We start from the raw sequence: 18,886 nt of genomic DNA on the forward strand, positions 1-18,886 counted from the left end.
ACTTGCATATATCTTTTAGTTCTACATTCTTCTGAACACTCAAGGTCATTTTACACTGTCACATTAACCTATTCATAAGAAAATTCACACACTAGTGGAAGAGGCTGTTGCAAGAAGTGCACTACTATCCATCAGTACTATTCTTTTCACATGGATTCACAAGCCGCTTGCTATGCAGCAGGAGCAGTTTGTGGTTTAGTGTCTTACCCAAGGACTCTTTGACGTGAGACTGCTGGACCACAGAGCAAACCCCTAACCTCCCTGTTGAGAGACAGCCCATTCTGCCACTCTGTGCACAGCTTCTGCATGACTGCACTGGTGCATAAACAGCAGCTTAGGCAGCAAAGGTGCAGTATGAACAAGTGAGCCTGTTGGCAGGTGGCAAGCAAAGGCAGACAGTGGAACAACACAGTAAGCCATAAACGAAGGCCTCAGCTGAACAGTTTGGCAAGCTGCATTTAAGTTTCTCTAATCTAAGAGCAAGTGAGAGTACGTAGTCTTCAAGTGTGTATAGAAGAAAATCTTTATTATCATAGTTTTAATAATTGAGACTTCATGGATAGATGTCACTCACGCTGTAACAGGACGTTGTATTGTACATAGTATTTATGTAAACATCGTTCAAGCTAGGGTGTCTTTGTCCACATAGATATGTGACGAAGGAGCCTGGGTTACACTGAAGAATATTTAATCCTAATAGTTCCTCTTAGCTATACATCAAACACCATGTTATGACTGTGGACAGTTACGCTTAAAATACTTTACATTCACGTTTTGTTATAAACTATTTGATAAATACAAGATTAAATGTAACAAAAGAATATATTTATATATTTTATATCTTCTTATATATTCCACATATATCTTTTTTTCTGTGTGGCTTTATTCCTTCAGCAAGGGTTTGTTATGATTCAAGGATAAAATTCAACTTCATACCAATAAATAAAAAAGAAAGAGAAAATGATTCCTAAAGGAACATATTGGCACTTTCAAAGTGATGAAAAAGTGGACCATCATAAGATATGTTTCAAATTAAATTACAAGAGTTGTTAGCATTCATTTGATATCATAGTATACAGTGCAGTGAAAAATGCTTCAGTTGTCACTCCTCTGTAAACTAAAAAAAAAACTATATGGTTGGCAACAAAATCCCAATAAACACATGCTCACTCACTCACACGAACACTCTTTTCTCTTGCTGTTTTTTTTCTCTTTTTTGAGGATAAGCCACATCTCCCCTGACCCACTGAACAGACAGAAATTTGTAAAGAAAAAGTTAAACAACGGTAATACAAAAACACTCTGTAACAGTTATGCCATTTGTTTTGCTTGATTTTCTCCTTTAGGCACACTCTGCCCAGCCTTTGTCTTTCTTACAGATTAAGGCTTGGTAGTGACCCTGGCCTTTTTAAGCATAAGAAGTGAATAAGGCCTGCCTCAGCTCTTTTAAAGCTTTGTTTGTGATATATAAGCTATTCCATTTCCTATAACAGAATGTGACATAAAACATATCATCTGGCCTGTTTTTCTTGTTGCAAGCCTGACCTTCAGCACTGTTGAACTTCAGCTCTTTGACTTGAATATCAAAAGACGGGGTCAAATCCAGAGATTGCCATCCACAAGCTGCGGTTGGATTGCGTGGGTTCCTGAGTCAACACAGTTTATTTTATTTCTTCCTGTACGGACTGTGAGAAACATGGAGTGTCTTGCTTGATAAGGCACTGACACAGATAAGCTATTCTGTCAACAGAACAGCAAGAAAAGAGACTTTTTATCCAGTAGTAACACATTAACTAATCATGGTCCTAAATGAAGTTAAAAACATAAATATTTGGGTCCAATGTTTAGTAGCACAGTGAAATTGGACTGTTTTGGTTTATGCTGAGTTTCTGTCCTTTGCAGAAGAGTATAGTTACATCACAAACATTTATGAAACCATAATGATGCCCAGTGGCAAAATAACTACAGTTTTATCCCATGAGGTGCTCCTCCCTTACCAGCTGAAGATGTAGAATGGCATTGAAATGTTTACAGGCCTAACATAGAAATCAAAGTGCTTGAAGCTACTTCTGACAAAAAAAGGCCTTGGGTGGTACAGGATGTAGGAGGATGGGAGAGGTTGGAGTCTTTTGCTCTTATTTTCTGTCCGTCCACTGGTGGAGAACACGGGAACTCCAAACACCGGGTGTTAGTATAGATGAGGGTATTCTGGGTGTGAGTCATCATATGGCCAACCAATGCCTTAGCTGGAAGACAAACGAAAATTCATGGTTAGTATTGTGTGACTCTGTACCCAAATGTCACATGTATGACTCTTTTGGCTGCCAATGCTGCAGTTTGACCATCCAAATAACAGTAAGAATAACACAATTTTTGCCCTTACTCTGAATTGTCGTACATTCCCTTCAGCCACCAAATGATGTTCATGCTCTGGAGTGATGCAATAAGCTATTCTCTGTAAAACAAGCAACAAACAATAAATTAGTCAAAACACTGAAAATTTAAATGTGTCATCGCCAACATACGCTACATGTTTTTGAAAGCAAAACCACAGGATGCTTTTTGGCAGTAGAAAATTTTCCAGTCAAAATTGTCTGTATTTTAAAAGGAACCCTGATTGATCAGACAAGTTTGTCTTGCTGGATAGATATTTGTATTTCTCAAATATATATTAAACTAAAAACTCACTAAATATCCCACATATCTGCATTTTGAGTTCATCTCAGCTCATAAACTCACCAGGAGACGGCCATGTTTTGACCCACGTCACGTTAGTGTGATGTCACTGTTCCGCAGCGCTCCTCTCTGTTGCTAAGCAGTAACAGTTTTTCAGATGGTTTTGTTACTTGCAGCTGTTGCTGCCATGAGTTTGCTGCGTGTTTGTTTTGTCTCCCTGCGGTCAAAGCTCTGTCATTCATCTAAGTTTTACATCAATAAAGCTCCCTGCAAGTAACTGAATTCAGTGTATAGTGGAAGTGTGCCGGGAGCTTTTCAAAATTAAAGTATTATGTACTTACAAACGGAGCTTCTCCAAAGAAATGCTAAAGTGGACTTTAACTTTGAAAGGTGCAATCCGGAAGTCCTTTTGTTCTGTGTTTATCTTTACCTGAACCATGTGGAAACAGAAAGCTTCATAAAGAGTATAAGTTCGGGGAACAACTTTATTAAACAGACACATTTTAGCTTGTGGCCTTCATCTGGTTCATCAAGAAACAGATTTCAAACATTTTCTACCCATGTGGACGTAAATACTTGCTACAACAAGGTAAATATGGCTCTGTGTTTATCATTTTCCTGTCTAGATGGACAGATAACTGCCTGTGGTGCAAATATAAAATAGAAGAGACCTCAAATTTTAGAATCCTCCGTACGTGAGATGTGCTGCGTTTCTGAGATCAGCCCTAACACTGGCTGCCAGTCTGAAACAGGTTACTGCATAGGAACAGTGAGGATCACACCATGGAACTGTGATGTCACGGCACCAGCGCGGACCAAAACATGGCGGTCTCCTGGTTAATTTATAAACTCAAATGACTCAAAATGTAGATATCTTGTGAGTTTTTTAGTTAAATAAGTATATGAGACATACAAATATCTGTCCAACAAGATGAACTTGTCTGATCATGCAGGGTTCCTTTTAAAGTATTGAGTATGATTAAGTATTGAGTTTGTCAAGATGGTTTGGCCTCTCAATCAGAGTTTAATGGATCCATATTCAAAACACAAGACTCACTCAAATTTGTTTTATAAATAGTGGTGGTGATAGTTTGGAGTTTGGAGCCTGAGATGACTGCCCTCTAATACTCGTGCTTTTTTGTTGTATGGCCATCATCAGCTTAAGTAGTTACCTTCGCCAAGGAGGTTATGTGATCAGGTGGGTTTGTTTGTTTGTTTGCTAGTTAGATTTTTAGCAACATAACTCAAAAAGTTGTGGATGGATTTTGATGAAAGTTTCAGGAAACATCAGAAATGGCATAAGGAAGAACTGATTAGATTTTTTGGAGTGATCCGATTACCGTAAGGATCCAGGAATTTTTTTTAAGGATTCTGTACCATTGGGAGATAGGGCTAATGGCGGAGGTCTGCACTCTCTGAGCGCTTTTCTAGTTATTTATGCTTTTGTCATTATTACAGTAACTCATGAAGATAGGCTGATGATGCCACCGATTGTATTTGTTTGTTTTTACCTGCAGTCTGAATGCAGTTTTACAAGAGAGGTCTGTCTGCAGACCCCTCATCCCTGATGGCTACTCTCACTGACCGTTCATCTGAGGCATGGTATATTTCAGAAAGGAAGTACTGTAATTTGCCACTACAACATATTTCAAGCTATAGATTTTTTTGAATTCAACTCTATTAATAAACAAAGGCTGACAGTGACATTCTTGAAATAACCACATTGTAAACATTACAGACTAATCTACATTTCATGAAAAATAGAAAAGGTTCGGATGTCTAATCTGGGATTAAATGATGTATAGATCTATTTTATAACCTGTTACACATATGGTGGATCGCTTTAGCTTGCTTTCTTAGCTACTAGGGGTGCACATTATTATCGGTATGATATCAGTGTTGGCAGATATTAGCTTAAAAAATAAACTATTCATATTGGCAGTTATGACAATTTCTGTTGATATTCACAACTGATATTTGTGCAATAAAGATATGCCTGTATTATGGAGCTATTATTCTTGCAAAAGTATTTACAAATGCGTACAAAGATCTGTGCACAAATCTACAAATGTGTGTACAGATCTGCAAATGTGTGCAAAGTTTTGCAAATTTGTACAAAGATCCACAAACGCGTGCACTAATCTGCAAATATGTAGACCAATTTGTAATTGCACACACTGCACACATTTGCAGCTACGTAAATAATGTAGATGCATAGCTTACATACATGCATAGTGGAAGTTTAATCAGATTTTTATTTAACCGGTCTGTGACAGTGAGAAAAACACAGGTCTAGAGTTTTACCGGACACAATGTTAATGAGATGAAGAAAATGTACTTTGTTAACCTTTAAAGTGATTCAAGACATTCAGTCTTGTTTAGATGGGTAATGTCTGTCCTCATAGCTTAAAAAAATATTGGACCTTTAGAGCCAGTGGAAAATGCCAATGGGGTATTGTAGCTGTAACAGCAGAGTGAAGCTGAGGCTGTATCAGAGGAGAAAAATAGCTGTTGTGCTTTGATGATTACAATCATGGTGTCTGGAGCTTTGGAGCAGTCATTTTATCTGAGAGGATTCTCATTGTCCTAGTGTCATTAAGCTCAGAGAGGAATGTAGACCCTTCCATCAGCTTGATGGTATCAAGATTTTCTGGTGAAGAGACACACTGTAAAACCTTTCGTGACAATTTTGCCCTTTAAGGTGATAACATTTGGCTATTATAACGTTGTAAATCAGGGTTAATTTTGTCAACTAGAACTACGACTAAATGTCCCCAACTACCTTTTTTCATGAGGAAGACTTAACTAAGACTAGTTAAAAATGGATATTTGATAATGGACTTTGATAAGGACTTTTTATTGTTGGAAACTGGACCAAAAAGTTTCAGAGTTTAATCTAAAGCTTTTCAGTTCAAAGACAAGACTAGATTTGAAATAGCTGCCAAACTAACACTGTTGTGTTTATTTATTTATTTATTTTTTACTGGATTAATCATATTTATTTTTGTCATCTCTCTCAGTATTGAACTCTGCCTACAGAATATTTTTCATTTTAGATGTTAATCAATATACCGTCCCTTTTAATTGTCATAATAGAAATAACCCGGTTCAATTGTCACTTTGTAAGTATCATAGAAAAGTTCACAAAGACTTTCAGCAGACAAACCTGTTGTTATACTGACCTCTTTAAATGTTCCTGGTAAACTGATGAATTTATAGATAGCATAGCACGGTACAAACAGCATGGAGGACATGGCAATACCCCAGCCAACGACGTTAGACCAGTTAGGGAAGGTGTACTCGTCATACTTCAGGCTTGATGACGTTACCGTACTGGCCACAACAACAAACTGTAAATAAAAAACAGATGACAGTGCAAAACATCTTAGTGGATTAGTGCTTTTTATAATGTTCAAAATTATAATCAATTATAAAAGAGTGCAAGCTACAGGAGTTTAGAGGTTTGGATTTGAAAAGATCTGAAAAAGCTAAATCTATCGCCTATATTACTGCTAAATATATCATAAGGACTTTTTTACACTTTGTTTGAAAAATTTAAAAGCATGTGTATCCTCTAGAGCACTGGTTCTAAACTGGTATAGCACCAATTTTTCAATTATTACTGGCAGTGGGCGATATGGAAAAAAATATATCACAACTTTTTTTTTCATGGCCAGATGATGATTTCAGTTTTATCACAATTTTTTCATTCCATGTTTAAGACAAATTTGTCAGTCAGTACCTTTTTCTCTGTATATTTTTTCAGTGAACAAGTACTGTGTTCAAAAGCAGGTTTTTTCTATTTAAGGACCAAATATTTGTTTTCCTTTATTCTGATCTATTTTATGGAACCAATATCTGCATTTTCTGCTCCACCTTGAAATGTCGATTTGTGTGGCCTTTTTGGTGTTTTTAAATCTATTTAAGTGTTTATCAGGCACCTTTTAACACACTGATTTTCATTTTAAAGCATGTGGACTATAAAGAGAATTTTTACTGCTGAAGCTTTAAACAGGTAGCTTTTTCAGCCTTTTTATAGACTGCGAAAATAAGAAAATATAAACATAACTCAGAATATGATTAGCCTAATTTGTGAGACGTGGTTATGCAGTACAGTAGCGACTGTATGTTATTTTAACATCATCTTGATTTTTATTTAAAATGGGGTCGGGAAATGTTTCACAGCTGTGAATTAGTCTCTGATGAGCAGTGAGGTAGGCTACATGTCACACTCATACCTGCTGCTGCTCACGATGGAGGAGAGAGGAGGGACATGCTGTAGCAGCATGTACGCTAAAGAAATGTCTGGAAATCAATGGTTGTACTGTTTAAAACATTTTCTAAAAATGATCGATGTCCAGACCTCCCTCTGTAAAAAGATTCTGATATAATAAAGTTTCACTTGTGATCCTGATGTTTACCTGCCAGGTGGAAAGGTTTGTAAATAACACAAGAAAACAATGGAAAGCAAATCAATGTTGACTGTAAAGGTTTTTACTAGGGGAGGGAGAAAAAATCAATACAGCATAGTATTGCGATATTTTGTCTGGTGATATATCATATCCTCTCATCCACCAAATATTGATTTTTTTCAATTGAATTGCTAATATGAACTGAAGTCTGCGATAATAGGAAAATGAAATTGATTGTTTGGACAATTGTTTGAGAGATGACAGTTGAAATTTAGTACAACAAACATGGCAGCACCAGGGTAGGGACATTACGAATGCAAGCAGGGCAGAATGAGATGGACATGACACATGAGGTTTGCAAGAAATGCTGTATGAAAATGCTGTGGAAATTCGACAAACATGAGGACAAGACTAATGCTAAACCAGCTTAACGTGAAAAAAAATATGGTATAGGTCACAATATATTGCAATATATGGTAACGCAATACTCACTGTATTGCAAAATGTTTAAAATGGCAATAATATCGAATCATGACCCAAGTATTGTGATAATATCGTATCCTGGGGCCACTAGTGATTCCCACCCCTAGTGTTTTCACATTGGTTCCGTTATTTTCCAATGCATTTTTTCTGGATCCATAATCCAAAAAAACATTACACACTTGGACCTTGCACACTGAGTCCAGTGCTGTGGCTGTGTCACTCCTATAAAATCCTGCTAGATCCATCCTGACAGAGAGCTTCATACAGCACCCTCTCATGCGTCATAGCGCCGAGCCAAGTTGATGGAGAACAACTTTTTGATTCTGTCTCTTTTATGAACTGTGAGTAGGCCACAAACTTATGCCTTTATTTGTTATATTTCCATGGCTGATATACACCGATGAACTACAGTGTTGAAAGTGAGGTTTCAGTGCGGGAGAGGGGGAGAGAGAGGGGGAGGGGTTGGGCAGGGTTAAGTGAGCAAAAGAGAATAAAGCAACAGGTGCTGATCTGAATCATCAATCACCCATCTATTCATTATATTTCATGGTTGAAGTCCACATAATAAATGAGCAAACTTTGATGTTTAAACTGAGGTTTCAGTGCAAGAGAGAGAGACAGAGAGAGAGAGAGAGAGAGAGATAGGAGGGGTCGGGGGGTGGTGAGAAAGTGAGGAAGTGAGAATGAAGCAGCAGGCACTGTTTTGAATTATCAATCACTCATTTAAATGACTTGGACTGATGTGAAATTTTGCATAAAATTTAGCATTTCTGAAAAAAATTGACAGAAGAAAATTTCAGCGTCAGTGCGCAAACATGATTAGAACAACAAAAGCTCGATTTTTTTATTTATTTATTTTTTAAATCTCAGAAAAATTTGGACGAAAGAAACGGACTCAGTGTGTAATGGCCCTTAAGGGTTAAAACAACAGTATCTGCCTCTGCCAAACTCTTGTCCGCTGACTGCGGCGTGGATCTCTTCCCTGTCTGAACCCCGGACGATGGTTTCGGATGCTGTCATCTGAGCTCATTGAAAAAGTTAATAAACTTTGTGCAGATTGTGCAAATCAATATTTTTTGTACTCTGATAGTTGGGAAAACCAAAACACAGCTTTGGGTAGGTCAGTTAGAAATCTTCTGAAGGACTAAGTCTTAGGTTTCAGTTTTATTTCCAGCCGTGAATCACTGCTGTGTCGGGAAGCAGAAGGGAATGAGAGAGGGAGCAAAGAGCTGTATGTAAAATTGCTGATTCTACTTAAACAGCTTTAGCAGACCGCTGGTACATTCTGTTTCTTCACAATCTGAGATTGTTTTATCACACGCACCTCATTATTACTTTATTTTCAATAAAAAAATGGGGCAGTTTGGACTTGAGATGGTACAAAATATGTGATGGAACAAAGATGCATCTGCCAAATTAAAGCACACCATTGACTTGTTGCCTCATTTTTCCCTGGCACACCTCTGCAACCCACTGAAAATTACTTTGCTACCCTCTTTTGGAAATTGACCCACACGTTGAAGGCTTCAGAGTACAGCAGCTATTATGCTGTAACCCTTTATACCAATATTAATAAATGTTAATTTGATTTTACATCTTCCACTTTCTCTGATAATGTGCCAGTTGGTCTGCATTGCCACTCTAGAACGGTAGACCTTTGGTCTAGAACTTTCTCTACCCCTCCATGGAGTGGAAAAGAGCCCAAAGAAAATCCTAGCAACTGAAGACAAAGAACGCTATTGACCACATATTGACCACGTATTGCACACATGACATTACTGCTTCTTCTAGTTTATAAAGAGTGGCAAGCTTTAACTAAATTTCCTGCTTCCATTGGCATCAGTTGCCAACATCCTGTCACTACCCTTGATGTCTCATATAGACACAAAACCTACCCTTCAGGGTCTGAATAAGATGAACCAGGCTGGGGGGCAAACAGTACAACACTTTGACCCAGGAGACTTGGGGTTTGAGTCACATCTAATATCAAAATGTTGCTTTATTTTTTAGCGTATTGAACCGTGTAGTTCTTCACCCACTGATCACAAACACTTTAGGGGTGTCAGGAGGTTTCAAATAATTCTTCTTAACTCATTGACCGCCAGCCCTTTTATAAAATGGAAAGTGGCTTGTGACAGCGTTTTTGGACATTTTCAGTCATCTTTCAAGACCCACATAATATTTTGTACTATGACTCTGAAAACAATAGCTCAAATGAAAGAATAAACTCTCTATTTCATCAAGCAAAAAAACGTTTGTTTGCAGCTTGTTTCATTCTTGATTTATTTGAAGTTGAATAGAGGCTAGTTTCACCAAAAGACCACTTTTTTTCTAGAAAGCTGAGAAAATGCATTTTTGTGAAAGAGAGTCTGTCAAGCAACACAGTGATATATGAATGTTATAATTTTGCCTTCAATTACATAAAAGACATCTGAAAATTGTATTACAAATGTTATTTTATTGTAAAATAAATAAAATAAATACAAAATACAGCACAATACAACTGGACGGCCGCCATGGGACCCCCTATACGCCCACGTCCTCTCCTACTAGCATGTCCCCTGGCACTGCCTGTAAATCATAGAAGTAATATAATATAAAATGTATTATATGTATTATTTATATATTATGATGATAATATATAATCTATAATATAGAATTCTTTTTGTTCTTACCTCTTTTTCTGCTAACAGACAGTGTTGCAGAACTGCATGGGGCTTGCTCTTCTCTCAAGTCTGCTTCTGAAATCACAGAGCAGGAACGCATTAGTGATGGTTTCATTCGATAAATTTGGCTGAATAATCAGTGGGTTCCTAACGTTGACTTACCTCCGGGATGGAGAACAAGATCCGCTCCGTTCACTCGGCAGCCGTTCCTCAGAGTCTGGGTTGGAAAAGTCTGTATCTGAAGTGTCGTCGCTGTATGCATCAAGCTGGCGAGCGGCAGCCTTTTCTCTCCGACGCACGGGGGAGACCTCGCGACATTCTTTAGCCTCTTGGCTGGCCGTGGCAGATGAGTGAATGCGCTGATCCCTGGATTCACTGTCGGTTTCAGTGAGTAACCGATTTCTCACGCAAAAGTTAAAATTTTCTTCCAGTGTCCGCTGGTGAAACTGGCCACTTTACTCCCTCAGTTTTGGGGGGACATTTTGTGCTGATACTGAATATTTTAGAACTTTTAGCTTAGTTTACCTCCAACCCGGCGTCTCCACTTCCTGCTCTGATCTCAGTGGCTTTGATTTACTGTCTCTTCCATGTTCCGACTACGTATCCCAGAAGCCCCAAAATTACTCACAGGGAGCATGAGAGCACCCCCTTGTGCCAGCCGCCAAAAAACCCACTTTGACGTATATATACGTCAATATATACGCTTTTAAATGACGTATATAAACGTCAATGGCACTCAATGAGTTAATCACTCTGGGTGCAGGCCTGATGATCCTTGCTCATGATCAAAAATTTGGGTCCTCGTGGTAGCAGGGGAAGGTTTTTCCATGTGTCTCACACAACTTATTACATTATTTTAATTTACTTAAGCTATTGATCCTTAGGGAATAGCTATTTAGATTTGAGTTCAGATCTTGCTTTGCCAGATAACTTAGTTTTATCACAAATGCAAACAAATGTTTACACCTTAGACTGGAACGAATGATCATGTGAATGGCAGATACTAGAAACAACCATAACACTTGTTTAGTACTTGATTATTCTCGCCCTTATGTCTGGGCTCACATATTACCTCTGTCTAGGAAGCCAGCTCAGCTGAACTACTTGAGTGTGTTTTGTGGCACTCACCAACAAAAAAACTGGACTGACAAATTTCCAGCATAGCCTCCAGTAAAGTCCTGGCTTAAAACCCATCATTCTCTCGATATCTTCACTGAATCGGTCCACACCTGAAATGAACACTAATTTAAGAGAGTATTCCAAGATGGAGGGAACTGATAGATAGATCAAATGTTTCAGTCAGTATTATCTTGCCGATTCCACTTTGTGTAAAAGGACCTGTTAAAAAAACATTAGAGGCCAAAGTACTAGAATGTGTCATACCGTAAAACCATGACACTCCAATTGCTTCAATCAGCACGCCAAACAGTATGGAAGTCCCAGCTGCATACTTGTCCAACAGTGTGAGCACATAGATACCACCCTACAGAAAGAAAAAGGACAGAAAAATTAGTGCGTGTGTGTGTGTGTGATGTATGAATATTCTCCTTTTCAATCTAGGTGGACTGGACAGTGTTGGAAAGTCATTATGGTCTCACTGGCTGCTTGTTTTTCACAAGGTACCTTAAAATGAACTTTACTGACTACATGGAGGATGCAGGGGATACCTGGTGCACTTGAGCTTTTGCGCAATCATTCACCTGCATCCTGTGTGGTCCAGTCTTTATATTGTGTCATGCCGCTAATGGACTTTCTAAATAAATATATTGATTTGATTAAGGGAGGAATCATGGGAATCACTAACATAATTTCTGATTCCAAAGACTCTTTCTGTTTTCAATCAGGGACTCTCCTTGTTGCTGATACCATGTGAATGAGTAGGGACAAGAGAGAAAGTTCATCATTTTCTTCCTGCCTACAGCTGTAATCAAATTCTAGGCTGTTATTAGAGGGAGCTGCAACAGCTTTGTTGATAATTTCTAAGAAAAAAATCTGGGAAATTGGCAAACATCATGAGACTTAGTTTCATCAGTGACGTACAGTGACTTCTCTGTTTTGTCAGATTTTGACATTGGGGCAATACATACATATGTTTTTACCATATTTTAAATACAAAAATGTTAAATAGAAAAAGAAACGATAAAATCTGGAAGTAAAACTTAAGGTGACACATATATCAAAGCTTCAAAAGTATAAGTATATAAAAGTGGGACATTGAAAGTACTTTTCTAAGTACTGAGTAAAAGTAATAAATGATACTGACATTAGTAACACAGAGGAGGGCGACCAGGAAGGTTCCAAAAGCTGTGGCAAAGGTGAAGATCTTTCGGTTTCTTTTGAGGATCTTAAAGTCATCTGTCAGGCCTGTGATGACTGCCTCCATGCCTCCCATCTGGTGGACAAAATCAGAGCAAGAGAGGAATCAAAAATCTCTATTCTGCAATTGTTGTGTATCAGATTGGGCTAAGCACATGTCTCTTATCTGCAACTCAAGAATGACATGTAGGAAAATACAGTTATCTTATTATTGTACTGGCTTGCCCCTTAGTTTTGGTAACTTACTTTGTTTTCCATTACATTTTAAACTTTGATATCACCTCCTAATGTAGGCAGGTGATAGTGTAGGTTGTTCTTGGACTACGTTTTTTTTCTTTTTTTTTTTTATCACAAGACAAGTTTTGTTCCAGCGATGTCAGAGAGCAGCGAGACAAAATACTACTGATAAGCACGGGAAAATTTGGGAAGACAGCAGTTCAAGAGAACCTGTACTTCTGTGACAATACGCTTTGACCACTCAGTGGTTGACAGTGTATCAAGGTCACATGTAGTAGCAGCTTAGCTTGCTCGAAACCTTTCGAGTGGTGATACCAAGAAAAGGACCAGGTACCAGTAATGATTCACAATCAAACAAACAAAGAAAAAAGAAAACAAAGCAAAATCAAAAGTAAGTGGAGTTGAGGTGAGTCTGACTGGTTCCACATTTGGAAACAGGGTGGTGTGTCAGCAAGGTGAGGTCATTAGACACTTCATCATACAAAAGTGCCTGTGAATAACTGGTAAGGTTATTATTTGATATGTAATGCATGGCTTAACAAAGTTAATGTCTATCTTAGTAATATATATATATATATATATATATATATATATATATATATATATATATATAGATATGTGGCTGACCGCAATTTTCTGTGATGCCTATTGAAATGCCTGGCTGAAATGTGTGTTATGGCAGAGTGACTTTGTCATGATTGTTGGTAGTTTATCATTTTTAGCCAAAGGTATAGTAAGCGGTTACTGTAAAAGCTACATGTTTCTCTCTCTCTCTGTCTGTCTCCTTCTTTCCACGTGTGGAGATGAAACCTGAGCAGCGTCATCCCCCTCCCCTTCTGCTTTCTTCAACCGCATCTGATTGGTTAAACACAGACAGACAGCGTCTCTGCTGCAGCAGAGCTGCAGGTAGAAAACAGAGGGGGAAATACGCTCTGTAGTCTTTGCTATTACTGCGCAAATGGAAGACAACACCACAAGGAAAGAGCAAAAGGCCATCCTCTGCACAAGACAAGCTGTCGCTATGCCCTGATTTCAACAAGAACAGCGCCTAGATTGGATTAAAAATTAGTGGTCCTACTGTGACGACCAAGCAAAAAGCTAATGCAGCTAACATAGTAAACGGGACAAGCTCAGCGCCATGATCAGAATAACATGCCGAAACAGAGTAGAGAGAGAACATTTTTTCCGTCACAGAAAGCTTTCAGTGTTGCTCTCTGCTCATGTTTGGATTCAGACATGTGTGGTTCAGACAAAAAGTACTGCTCAGCTTAGTCCCTGCTAAAGACAGGCCTGCTAGAGTCGTTAGCTGGGACACAACAAGTCATTAGCTGTACACAACAAGTAACTCTTTCCCCTTAACTATCACATTGTCATGCCAAAGCGGGGGTCAGAAGAGCGGCATCTTCATTTTCTTTTGCAGAAAGCATTCCATTTTGCTCTCAGCACTAAATGTGATGAGGAAACGTGTTGGTCTGGCTAAGGCCAAGCTAACGTTCGTCTAGCAGCCACAAGCATTCAGAAAAGTTAACCTTTTCCCCCTCAGTTATCACATAGTCATGTCAAAGCAGCTCAGCAGAGGAGTAAAAACATCTTTCCCAACATGAACAGCTTACAGGGTTGTTTTATTCTTTGTCATACATAAATGTGGCCCACTTCTGGTTAAACAGAGGCTAAAGCTATATCTGAGTATTTAGAGCAGTAAGGGCAGCCATTAAAGGACTGTCAGCATGAGTAAACCTCGCCCATAGAGCAACTCTGTATAGATGAGCCATACATAATGTTAACTGGAGCCTGGTTAACACAGTGGAGGCAGCCATTAGTGACAGCATTCAGTCCAAGCAAATGCAACTCTGTATTATTTGGCTTATTACAAAAGCATCACTCACTCAGCGACATACAGACATACAGACATACATACATACATACATACAGACTCACTCAGACACAGACATTGCCATATGTAGGGCTGCCCTCAGCGGTCAGCCAAAAATGGTTCTATGGGATGAAAACAGTGCAAAGCAGAGAAGACACAGACTCTGAGGAGTATACAGTCAACATGATGCATTAATCATGCCCTCATAAGAAAACACTTCCTAAGTATGCCATTTAGTCTGCCCCACAGGACTGACTGCTTCTTTACTTCTCTCCGTTTTGTGTGTACACTGTGAAGAAATTTCTATAGTTGAAATTTTTTTTAATCAATTTCTCCTTTTTTTTTTTTTTTTTACTTTTTTTCATGACATATTTTAATTTAAATTATTTGTAGGGCTATCAATAGATTGAAACTTTTAATTGCAATTAATCTCACAAATTTCATATTTAACTCAAGATTAATCGCAAATTAATCACCCATTTTTTTTTTATCTGTTCTACATGTACCATACAGGACTATTTCTCAAAATTTAAATGCCCTTGTTAACACAAGTGGACAAAAATGCTTTCTTCATGCAAATGTTTGTTCATGTCAACAACCCAAAACAGCGACAGATAAAGTCCAAAAATTTTCTAGACTAAACTCAAAGATGCTGAATGCTCCAAAAATATGCTGGGAGCATAACATGGTAAACTCAAGCCCAACTAGGACAACAGATGGAGATACTGACCTTAATGTAACATTACTGAATAATACCACAATGTAGAGACTAACTTTAGACTTCTGAACGTTACTCCTCTGTTGTCAGCAGCTTAACACCGGACAACAGATCTCATAATCACACATGGACATGAAGAACATGGTCAGTCAAGTTTAAATCTCTCAAAGGTCATTCCTGGATCTTTCACACTTAAAGCAGAGAATTTTGGCCTCAAATGGGGGAAATAAAGGCTCACAAAAACATCCCTTTACACCAAGAGGACTCACAACAGGATGATTCAAAAAGAGAGACTAAATACAGTTGGAGAATTACACTACACATCACTGGGAGAAGTCTAGTCTCCGCTGAGAGCTCAGAAGTGGCACAGACACATCTAATGGTGTTTCACTGTTCTGATGTGCTCAGAGGTGAGTAAAGTGGACACATCTGCCTTACTCAAGAGACAAAGCAAGTAATTATGTGAAAAATTTTTCTTATAATATATCATACTTTTATTTTTAAACTAAAAAAATGCCCAAATGTAAAATAAATGCAGACAGTAAGAAACTACTGTCATCAGTCCAGTAGATTTACTGGAATGAAGTCAATAAACACAAATTTGAAGCTGCTTTTTAAAACTCATGAACACACAAAGTAAAAGAAGTCTCAGTGGAGAACTTTTAAGGTGTAGTAAGAGGACTTAACCATCTTTTCATTCTTCAGATCATAGAAGAGCTACAGATTTAACCTCAAACCATTTTTTTCTTCATAAATAAAAGGGACCCACAGTCTAATAATGCTTTTTAGTGTTTACTACGATACTCTACAGAGCTCATTCACTGCTTCACTCTCAGGCTCACCTGTAACTCCTCTGCTCCCCTGCCACACACCAGCCTCTCCTGATGTCCCCTCCTCCTCCTCATGATGTAGCTGGGTATTTACCAGCGTCTAACCGTTTCCTATAGGGATTGCAGAGCCTTTGACAGCATCTTGATTGGCTATTTTTTGAATTTGGCGTTTATTTACAGTCCCAGTCAACTCTCTGCATTAGTGATGTGCTCGGCCAGCAATTGGTCCCGGGTATTTAAGACTCTACAAACTCCAGGTAACTCAGTTCACATCAACAGTAAGAACAAATAACTTGAGTCTTATCTGGCTTAATCTGAAATCTGAACCTGCCATTCAAAAGTCTCTGTCCTGTATCCATTTCTGCTTGAACTGCATCACGACAGCACTGCTTCCTGATCTGGCAAGCTACGGGATGGGTAAAGGGTCACACAGAACGTGTATATGTTAATCGTGTGACAAAAAAAATCAGTGGCATTAAAAGTAATTTGAGTTAATGTGATATTAATGTGTTAACTTTGACAGCCCTAATTATTTTGGATCAAATATTTACCCTTTTCATGCATGTTTGAATGTTTTTGTTTTGGTGCAATGCCAGATTTTTGTGACCAAACTTTTATTAGTTTTTCAAATATCCAACAACAATGACAAAATACAGGACAAAGGACTAAACTTAATGTATAAAACACAAAAAAAACAATCAATATCAAGTAAGTAATCAGACAAACAAAAGGAAAAAAACCTGACAGAAATAAACCCTATCACAAGAGATAAGAGGAAAATGAAAAATACATCTAAATTAAAAATGAATAAATACTGCACTTAGAGGCTAAGTTGTCTTCTACATAGAAGCTTTAATGTCACCAGAAAATTGCAGGGGGCTGCGGGCCTAGCTCACCAAGATAGGATCAGCTGTGTTAGTTAGGTTCTGCGAATCTACATTAAGACTGCAGCTTTTATTCAAGGCAGAGCAGTTAAGACTGCTTCGTGTGACACGGTTGTCTTGACCAAATTGAGTGTCATTGTCTCGTAACAAGACTGATGTATTTCCCCCATTTAGCATAGTATAAATCTAGTCGATTTAACATCCTATATGTTATCTCCTCATAAGCCGCAACTACACTTAATTGGGTAAACCAACAGCTGGGCAAAGGAAGATCCCTCGCTTTCCATTCTCTGACCAGAAGTTCTCGACCCAGCATGATGGCTTTGAGGATCCATCTTGCCTCGGCCGATAATATGACATCATAATTAAGCGTATGCAATGACGCCGGACGTGCGCCAACAACAACTCAACATGTCGGCTGTGTCGAAGAATTCTGAGGTGTGGGAACAAGACCAACAAGTAGCTGTTTGCATCACTTGTAAATTACGTATGATGCGAGGAGGAGCTCGACAACACACCTTTAACACCACCAGTTTAATTTTGCATCTAAAAAAACGTCACCCTGATGACTACAAGAACTTTATTAAGATAAAGAATGACAAAACTTCATGCCAGGGAAAACTCGTCAACAGCCTCTCCTTAAGTCATTCGACAAAGCTAAAAAGTACAGCAGTAACCACCCAAAGGTAAGGGGCTGAACAGGAAAATCATTGAATTTATAGCTCTTGATAATCAGCCTTTCAGTGTGGTAGAATATGCGGGCTTCCACGGGCTAATGATACATTTAAAACCCTGCTACGTTATACCTAGCAGGCGCTTATAGCCTTACCTGAACTGCAAAACTTTGTTTCCAGTCACACAGAGAAGTTCTTTCTTAAAGCTAAACATAATAGCTTCACCATGGATAAATGGACATCAAGTGTTCGTCCTGTTAGCAGGTTGAGCCTCACTGCCTCAGTGGATAGATGAGGATTTCACTCTTAAAAAGCCTGTCCTGCACTCACAGGTGTGCTCACTCAGCAGCTGCAATTGCAGCCGCTTTTGATAACATGTTTCGGATATGGAAAATAGAAATAAAGAACGTGCGTGTCATGCTACATGACAGTGTGCAAAACATGGCAAAAGCAATGACGGACTTCTGTGTGCCAAGTCTCCCATGCATGGTGCACACTCTGCAGGCATCCTGTCTCCAGCATTGGAGATGTGGGTGTCACTGGATTGTTACAGAGCTGTTTACGGTGAAATACCCATTAAACTTGGTTGCCTAGTTAGTTTGTGCTGTTTAAAGCAGAATCAGGAGAACTACTTTAGTTAAAAGTTTTATTTCTTTTGTTCATCTTGAGTCTCAAAAATTTTAAAGCATCTTTAAGCTCTGAACTATAGCTAGATTTTTTGCATTTAAGAATCTGTCTTTCTGTTGTTGTTGTTGTTATTTAAAGCACTTTGTCAGGAGTATGTCAGGGAGCCATCCTGCAAACTGGCTGAGGAGAATCAATCTAAATTCATAAGCTGTTTCTTTTTTTTGCACGGTGGAGCTCAGTGTCAGCAGGTTATTTTGCTGCTGTTTATTGCCCTCAAAGATGCAGATGACTTTGGCCGTACTGTTAAAAATACATGTAGCATGTAATGCACATGTAACCCAAAGACATAACTCTAAGTTTTTTTTATTAGTGTATGGCTGTGTTTGAAAAAAAAAAAAACAAACAAACAAAAAAAACCAATACATCCTTCATTTCTGATAAAACAAACAAAAAAAAAACCAAAATGTTTTGTCTGTTCCTAAAAAAACAA

At 38.4% G+C, this 18,886-nt stretch overlaps 1 protein-coding gene across 2 annotated transcripts in view; it reads right to left on the bottom strand.

The window, feature by feature from the left end:
* Positions 1-509: 509 nt before the first annotated feature.
* slc6a2 (solute carrier family 6 member 2) overlaps positions 510-18,886 on the bottom strand; it is a 42,636-nt gene continuing 24,259 nt past the window's right edge. For both annotated transcript variants that reach the window (XM_041795397.1, XM_041795406.1), the window contains exons 10-15: positions 12,501-12,629; positions 11,621-11,720; positions 11,366-11,466; positions 5,859-6,026; positions 2,384-2,455; positions 510-2,246 (exon numbers count right to left, since the gene is read on the bottom strand). In XM_041795397.1, coding sequence (XP_041651331.1) covers positions 2,223-2,246; positions 2,384-2,455; positions 5,859-6,026; positions 11,366-11,466; positions 11,621-11,720; positions 12,501-12,629 — 594 coding nt within the window. In that variant the 3' untranslated portion in view covers positions 510-2,222. The remainder of the gene's footprint in view (positions 2,247-2,383; positions 2,456-5,858; positions 6,027-11,365; positions 11,467-11,620; positions 11,721-12,500; positions 12,630-18,886) is intronic.

This window comes from Cheilinus undulatus, linkage group 1 (genome assembly GCF_018320785.1).
Source record: "Cheilinus undulatus linkage group 1, ASM1832078v1, whole genome shotgun sequence".
Lineage (NCBI taxonomy): Eukaryota > Metazoa > Chordata > Actinopteri > Labriformes > Labridae > Cheilinus > Cheilinus undulatus.